Genomic DNA, 8,645 nt, shown 5'->3' on the forward strand with positions numbered 1-8,645 from the left:
AACTGGTGCTGGGAGGACCACCTTCTGCTCAACGTCAGCAAAACAGGAACTGATTGTGGACTTCAGCAGGAAGCAGCAGAGGGACTTACCATCCACTTCTCATCAGTGGTGCTGAGGTGGTAAGAGTGGACACTTTCAAATACCTGGGAGTGACCATTTTACAGGACCTGTCCTGGACTCATCACATAAACATCACTGTGAAGAAGGCCAGACAGCGTCTCTACCTCCTCAGGCAGCTGAGAGACTTCAAGCTCCCACTCAAGGTGCTCAGGAACTTTTACACCTGCACCATCGAGAGCATCATGCGTGGAAGCATCACCACCTGGATGGGAAACTGCACCAAGCAGGACTTCATGGCCCTAAAAAGGGTGGTTCGTTCAGCTGAACGGACCATCAGAACCACCCTCCCCAACCTGCAGGACATTTACACCAAGCAGTGCAGGCTGAGGGCCATGAAGATCCTAAAGCAGCCCAGCCACCCCGGACACTCTCTCTTCTCCCTGCTCCCATCAGGCCGGCGTTACCGCTGCCTGAGGACTGAGACTGAAAGGTTGAAGAAGAGTTTTTACCCACAAGCCATCCGTCTGCTCAACTCTGAGCCCTAACTGGACCATTATTGCACAATGTAAATTATTATAATATTCTATAATTCCATGTAAAGTGTGTATAGTGTATAGTGTGAATTATATTTAGTATAGTGTATAGTGTGAATTACTTATTTTATTCTTCTTGTGTGTATATATGGTTTCAGGTACAAAATACATTTCACTGTACATTGTACTGTGTATAACTGTGCATGTGACAAATAAACAGTATCTTATCTTATCTTACTTGACAGTATCAGTAGCTTCAGTAGTCATAGAATCTCACATTTACAGTATGTTTCCATTAGCTCAAAAGAATTTTAAAATTCAAACTATTACACTTTATTCATTACACGTCCACTACTGTCATTTACTTTTATCTGTGTGTGGCAACAAAACTGATGTCAGGTTTCAATTAGTATAAATTGCTTTGGCTAGGATTTTAAGAGGTGCTAAAAACAAAAGCATACTATTACAGCACTTTGATGCTGTTTTCAAACAGATTTTTACATTTCATTTATAAAGCCCACAGTGGGGCTGGCCCAAGGCATTAAAACTTTTAACCCTACATGTAGTAGTCTGTTCCGGTCATGAATGTAACTCTTCTGAATGTTCCTAATGCTGTTTAGGCTACACAGTAACAACAAGAAAATAGCCCATTATGGGGAAATGAAATATAAAATAAAAAAGCAGAAATCATCAACTGACTGTTTCATTCCATGTTGTGTAAATGTGTGGTAACTACTGCCTTATTTATAATGGCTCACAATGACCTGCTAAATGAATCTGCCTTCTGCTCTTAAAAAATATATTTTCTTGGGTCCATGGTTGCTTTTGCTTTCTTTATTTTTACATACACAAGGCAGCCAGTATCATTCCAGTCACTATTTGTTTACATCTTGTTGCAGGTAGTTGATAATGGCACCTCATTACAGATGACATTATGTAGGTTGCCACAGGAAACTGAAAGGCATCGTAAAGCTGGCTGTGACCAAAGTCTAGACTTCCATTAGGCTTGGCCAGCTTAGTGAAAGAATGTGCTAGGGTGGCCTTCTTGTGCAGTCCCCTGTGAACTTGTTATATGCCTAGACTTAAAAACAAAGGAAATCGAACCTTCACAGTCAGCGCTGAACAGCCTGCCTGAAGTTTAGACCATACTGACTAAGATGAGGATCGTACTTGGCTGTGGACAGGGACGCAGACACCACAGATGAGTAGTTAATCCGATTGTACTTTGTTGAAGTCTACCTGAATGGCATGCTGTACATAGCTGGAGTATTGTAGTCACAAAAAACTGGCAGGCACACAGAGATCTGCGCAAAAGGACCCATGAAATCCCTAGCATACTAGCAGCAACTACAAAACACCCTTTAGGCTACGTATACAGTGATATGTTTCCATTTAAAAAAGGGGTTTTAAGCCATCTAGATTAAGATGTTAGTTTCAAAAACAGTCTTGATCCAAGCTATTGCAACGATAAACGCACATTTTGGTTGACCATCCATGTAGACTGGCCATGTGTCTGCCAGTGTAACCAGGAAGCAGAGGGTTAGTTGTTTATGGAAAATACAAACTGGTCATGGTGATAACAACAGGAGCATCATCCATTGTCTGAGGGAGCCATGGCAATGAGAAAGGAGTCCTAGCACTAGAGAGATGACCTCACAAAAGTTCTGTAAGTGTAGCTATAGTGTTTTGGCTTCATTGTTTTGTAACTGGTGAGATTTAATTTGGAAGCTATTAGGAGTGATTGTGTTATTGCTGCATCATTGTTTCTGAAAGCCTCTGTTCAGAGGTTCTAAAAAGCTGAGGCAGTGTGGACACTATGCACATAATAGAAGTTTCACATCTCATGTTAATATGCATTTGTTGGAATGTACCCTAAATCTGTCTTTTTGTGATTACCCATTTTAGCATATCTCCCTAAAAGGCTGCTCTTTGTCTTTGTGTAATAGTAATTTTCTTTTTCTGTCCTCTTATTGTGTTAACAGTCCCTTTCTTTGTCACTTTGTGTGCTTTACTTTCTGAAAAGCACTTTTATAAAACCCTGATTTCAAATAGTGCTTTATAATTAAACTTTATGACTTTACTGTACTGTACAGATGCATTCCAGAGCAATGCTGTAAAACACCTTGCTCAAATGCTTTCGTCCAGCTGAAGGGCTTTTGCTGCGCCTACAACCTGCAAAAATTCTTCCCCGCTGCCCTTTAAGCAGAACTCATTCAGTTAAGAGAGTATGGATCATGGCTAATAATAGTGTAAGGGTAATGAAGGCAGGCGGCACTGAAATCTCCCCAGGACGTACAGCGCGGCTGAGCAGGTCTCTGCTGCTCCGGTGGATCCGTGGAGGTAGTTAGCGAACGTTTCTTTGCACAGTGATTAAGGGGGAAGGACCAATGGCAACAAAGGAGACGGAGAGGACGGTGGCTCCTCCTCTCCCTATCTCTCTCTCTCGCTCTCTGTGCTTTATAGATGTATATAATCCCTGAGATGACCCAGAAAACAAACTCCTCTGACTGCCGAGACATTGCAGAGTTCGCCGCAGGGCTGCATGTAGCCGGAGCATCAGCTGAAGGAACTACCCCGACACCGATCCAACTTCTCTAAACCCATTCCGCTATAAAATATCGGGTAGGTGTCATTTTCTGGTACTCTTTAAAACGGGCTGAGAGGCAGCACTTCGCCTTTGTCCTGTGGAGTATTTTTTTTTAAATTTCGCTACAGAATAATAATGATAATAAAAAAAATAAATAAATCTAACAGATCAGACTTATTTCAGCTTGTCACTTAGTTTAACAGTATTACAGCTTTTCGTGTTGTTGCGGTTTTACGGCATTAAATGATATCAAAGAATCCGCAAGCGCGACCAGTGTGAATAAAAAAGGGTTTCATGCTTCTGTAATAATGACTATTATCCTCCCTCAGACTATCATTTGAATTATAATAACGATCAGTACAGAAGCTCCGCAGATAGGGTATAATTAGGTATCATAAGAGTGCAATATTCTAAGGAGCGTTTAGGCTATTGAGGAAAGTCTCCTGTTGTATCAGCATTAAAAAGGTTGAATTGATACAAGCAGCCAGGGGCACCAGCAGAGTTCATTTTAGGGTGGTGGTATTTTTAAAGCCCGAAACCTCTTTGTTTTTTTTCCCCACAGTCAAGCATTCATTTCACGGTTAGCTCTAGATTTGCTTTCATGACCATCCCATTTAGAGGTAGCTCATGAAACAATGTCATCTTTTTCACAAGCCGGTCATGTTGGCAGCAAATTACAGATTCAGCGTGAACAGGATCATTTGTCATGTAGGAAATCTTAATGTGAGATGTTTTAGTAAAGCCAGCAAAAAAGGCAGAGGTGTTGTGTGTTGAGGTTGGGGGGGAAGAGGTGTGTGTGGTCTGGAAAAGCATTCCTCTGTGTCCTTTTGGCTGCAAGGGTATTGCTGCCCTCCCTTGTTAGTGTGAGATTGAGAGGTAATTCACTGATTGTGTAATTTTTGGAAGCTTTGAGATTTGGGTTTTTTTTTTCTTTTCACACAGGGAGTGGAAGTGTTCAAATATAGAATCAAAAGTGAAGGATATAAGTTTCAAAATATAAAAATGATGGGTTTTGTTTATGTTTGTTTCAACGGACACTCAAATGATTCAGTGGCACACCTCGGTGAAAAAAATAGTCTCACCTGAAGCAGCTAAGATCACATATCTAGACTTTTAGTCACCAAACCCGAGTTTTTTATGGCACAACTGAGCAGTGTTCCTATTGTCATGTTATGCTCGCATCATCTGCTGTCAGTCATTCGGATATAATTGGAGGCTTCAAAAAATATGGGCTGTAAATATAACCTGTATGTCGATACCTGAGATGTGACATGAACACAGGATTTGTGTATGAACAGCACGTTGATCCATGAAATGGTGACACTACATGGCACAAAATTATATGGAAAAGGCAAAACGAGAGGTTTTGATAAGATGCAAAATTACTTAAGTAAACTATTGTGTAATTCAGAGACCATTTCACATTTACTGTTGTGTAATTCATGCACTATTTCACATCTTTCAAACAGCTTTTGTTATGCAGGTTTGTTTTTGTTTTGTTTTTTTTAAATCCTGGCTCAGAAAACCCTGTTGACAAAATAAATAAAAACAACAATAATTTTACTGAATTTCTTTCCCCTTGTCAAAAATTGAATCATTACAGCATGTTCCAACTGTTAATTTTCATTAAAAAGTGACATTGATAAAATCTGGCAACTTTAGCCTTGGCTGTCTTGGAGTAACAGCAGGTAGCTAGCTGGTTTTGGTTAGCTACATACAGTAGTAACTGTCTTTGAAAAGCTGAATGACTCAGCACAGATAAACATTCACATAGGTTTGTGTTTGATGCAGTAGGAGAACCTAAGAAGATATTCCTAAAATGTGGGTGAATTCTAATGAGATTCCAGCTATCTGTAATTAAAATCTAATGTCAGATTGTGTTGATTGTTGTTGGTTTTTTAGGGTGACATGGCTGAACACATGATGATGCCCATGAACCATGGCTTCAGGATGGGCATGAATGGACCTCCACAGCACAACTGCCAGCGCAGTCTGCCCAGTGGTCAGGTAATGCACTATGGCAGGAACCCTCAGAGCAATATGGAGGCTGCCATGAGGCAGAGATCGGGCATGGTGGGACCTGGAGGGATGGGTCCCGTGAATGGAGCTCCCATGGCCAACCACCACCACCAAATGATGTCTGGGAACATGATGTACAATGGCCAGGGTCCACAGCAACAGCACCATCACATGCACTCTCAGCAGCAACAGCAGCAGCAGCAGCAGCAGCAGCAGCAGGGTGGACACCCGCAGCAGTACCTCCCTGGAAACCTCACTTCGCAGCAGCTCATGGCCAGCATGCACCTGCAGAAACTCAACACTCAGTACCACGGACACCCGCTGAGCTCAACTAATGGTCACCACCTGCCGAACAATGGTCAGTACCGGATGGGCCCGGCCCAGCTTTCGAGCATGCAACACATTAGTGGCCCTTTGGGGCTGAATGGTATGGACATGGATCTGATTGACGAGGAGGTTCTGACTTCACTGGTACTAGAGTTCGGTTTAGATCGTGTTCAGGAGCTGCCCGAGCTCTTCCTGGGACAGAATGAGTTTGACTTCATATCAGACTTTGTGTGCAAACAGCAGCCGAGTACGGTGAGCTGTTGAGGAATTCAGTTGAAAACTGCTTTGGTTTGTTTGGATTTAACACCCCAAAGAATGACTGAATGGCCACAGTAGCACAGCGAGAGGAGACAATTCCCTTGTTCTGTTTGGGTGTTTCTGTGTCTGTGTATATGACAGTGTCTAGGACATCTTCACACTGACCTGCCCGTGAGTTGTTGAAGAACCGTAATGGGCAAAAAAATGCAGAAAAAAGCACCAGATTTCTCTACTTTGAGGTGGTGCCAGCAAGATCTGCTGCCTTTGGCCGAATTGAGGCATCCTGATGCAGCGGGCTCCGTCTGTACCCATCTGGCCCTCAGCACGTGTGCCTGCAGAGCCAAGGCTTTTGGATAATTGTAAATTTAACAAACACAATGGGGAAAGCCGACCTGAAAGACTGTCATTCTGGCTCCACCAGATTCTGTGGCATCTTTTAATGTGTTTTATCTCCGATGACCATTTTAACCAGTAGCAGACATCTTACAAATTTATAAAAAAAAAAGGTAGTTCTCTGAATTTGTTTATATGAATAAGTAGGGATTTAGGGTGGAAAATTATTTTTCATGTGCTTATTGAAGGCTGGCTCTTCAAAAACTGACTTCCTTCAGAAGATGAGATTTCCTTGAAGAGCAGGAGAATGGGTTTTTTTTCTTGGGTGATCAAGGTGAAATGTGCTACATTGATTATTTAGCTTACAGCTCCGTATACCTGACTGACCTGATCTATTTCTGCTAAGTAACTATCATTGACTCATTGGCAAAGCAGCACATTTCCACGAGTCTTGGCTCAAACAAGGCTTTTATTTGTTCGTCATCGAAGTTTCCCCGCTCCATGTTTGACATTCATATATTCATTACAAGACAGGTTACTGCTGTATAGAAGTGCAAGAATAGATAGAAGGGGGAAGCCCTCTTAGCATATGAAAAATGGCGGAAGTGTGACCTGTTGAAAGTTTCAAGAAAAGCCAGAGCAAAACAAAAAACAGAAGAAAAAAAAAAGTTACTGGCCGCAGAGCTAAGGTGGGAATTTGTTTTACAAAACAGGATTGTTAAAAAAAAGAAAAAAGTGCATTTGATCGCAGTCTTTGTGTGTTTAGTGTGTGGTGTGTGTTTGTGGACTAAGACGTTTAAATCCCATCGAAGAACATCCCCATCCCAAAAACCGTCGGTCGATATACTGAACAGGATGCTGTGCACAGAGAAAGAGAGAGGGGGGGGAGAGAGAGATTTTGGCGTGTGGACACAATGTGTGGACACAGCACTCCATGCAGCACTTAGTTTAATCATTATTTAAAGCTGCCACTACCTGTGGCATTGATTTCATTAGACTGGAAGAGCAAACAAGCAGCACAGTAGTTGCTTTTTGCCGTAAATTAGCTTACACTGCTGTTTTTCTACCAATTAGATTTGAATTACATGTTCTCACACGCTTGTCTTAACTGAGGTCAGCTTGCGCATTCTCCGGTGACTCAATAATTATAAAATGGACAAATCTGATTACTTTTTTTTTTCCCCCCAAGTAATTAGGATTTAGTCAAGGTTGCTGCTTTTCCACTGCAGGCTGGATGAGTGATAACTTTCTGTGCTCTTTGTGGAGCTGTCAGAGGAGCCAGGGCCACACTGGTGCACTGTGTTAATCTGTTCCAATATACCTGTGCTGCTGTCCCTGCCTCTCTCTGGAGATCTGCCATCTTAAAGCTCTCGAGTCCAACAATGGGCATTGAAGCGCTGTGGTAAAGGCAGAAAAAGTGCAAGCACGCTGCTTCACTTTCTGCCTGCCAAAACTGCAGACACACTCACGACCTCACAGTTAAGATGGACATTCTCCTGGCCTTAGCAAGACAGTGGCTTCTGATTACTGCTGTATCAACAAGCGCAGCCTTCTTGTGTATTGTATCTTTGTACTGTAGACTAGAGCTGAAGTTGATCTAGATACATTTAAGGTACTTTTGAAAAAATTTATAAAACACTGTCAGAAATAAAGGCAAGTAAGTGGCTGATTTTGATGTGATGATGAGATATCCTACTTTTTTTTTTTTTTTTACAAACAAGTGTGTCGATGTTTTTGGGTGCAGGGCCTGAAGCTTTAAGACCAAGTGGACTGCATGTGTTAAAGGAAGTGTGAGGGATGCCACTGCTTTCCCACAAAGCAGCTGAGAATGTACAGCACAATACTTTGTGGGAACTTGTCTTACTATTGTAGATAAACATATGAGATTGTACTCCTTGTTCCAAATTACACATCATTGATTTGGGTGACCCCCCCCCCCCCCCCTCCCCAACCACACACATACACACACACACGCACACACACACACACACATACACACCCTCCTCATCCTCCTCCTTTCCCACTTCCGCAAAGCTTTTGTAATGTTATTGATTATATTTTAATAAAATGTATTTATTTTCAAATAAATTATTTATTTAAAGTGCTGTTTTTAATTGTATGTCAATGATTTCTTAATCCACTGTCAAAAGGAGCCAAACATGTAACTTTGCATATAGATACGGTGCTGTTGGTATATACCGAGCCGGCAGGTATGTTAACCATCTAAAGAAGAGCCTTGAGAGATGCTGTTCATTTGCCTTATTTGCCTGAGATTTTTTTCTCCTGTTGGTTCTAAACACTCCCACACCCACAATAAGCAATGAGCAAACACAAGAGCAAAGTTCACGTTACGTATCTAAACAGTAGTGAGTCAGCACTCTGTCAACACAGAGCCTGAACCAACAATGTTTTTGTTCATTGTGTGTTATATAATTTTTAAAAAATTAACTTTAACAGCCGGCAAAGTAACAGGACTCCAGGGTGAAGATTTATGACATGCAGCACTGGCTTTACACATGTACGCTTTA

The 8,645-nt window shown here is 41.8% G+C and overlaps 1 protein-coding gene across 1 annotated transcript; it reads left to right on the forward strand.

The window, feature by feature from the left end:
* The first annotated feature begins 3,057 nt into the window (after positions 1 to 3,057).
* LOC115788246 (cbp/p300-interacting transactivator 3-like) lies at positions 3,058 to 8,059 on the forward strand. The gene is made up of 2 exons (XM_030741205.1): positions 3,058 to 3,215; positions 5,083 to 8,059. The coding sequence occupies exon 2, from the start codon at positions 5,089 to 5,091 to the stop codon at positions 5,788 to 5,790; it is 702 nt and encodes a 233-aa protein (XP_030597065.1). The 5' UTR covers positions 3,058 to 3,215; positions 5,083 to 5,088; the 3' UTR covers positions 5,791 to 8,059.
* The last annotated feature ends 586 nt before the right edge of the window (positions 8,060 to 8,645 follow it).

This window comes from Archocentrus centrarchus, chromosome 11, assembly GCF_007364275.1.
Source record: "Archocentrus centrarchus isolate MPI-CPG fArcCen1 chromosome 11, fArcCen1, whole genome shotgun sequence".
Lineage (NCBI taxonomy): Eukaryota > Metazoa > Chordata > Actinopteri > Cichliformes > Cichlidae > Archocentrus > Archocentrus centrarchus.

What these genes read in the sequence shown, in the direction of transcription:
- LOC115788246 (XM_030741205.1), top strand. Translation starts at nt 5,089, where the DNA reads ATGGCTGAACACATGATGATGCCCATGAACCATGGCTTCAGGATGGGC.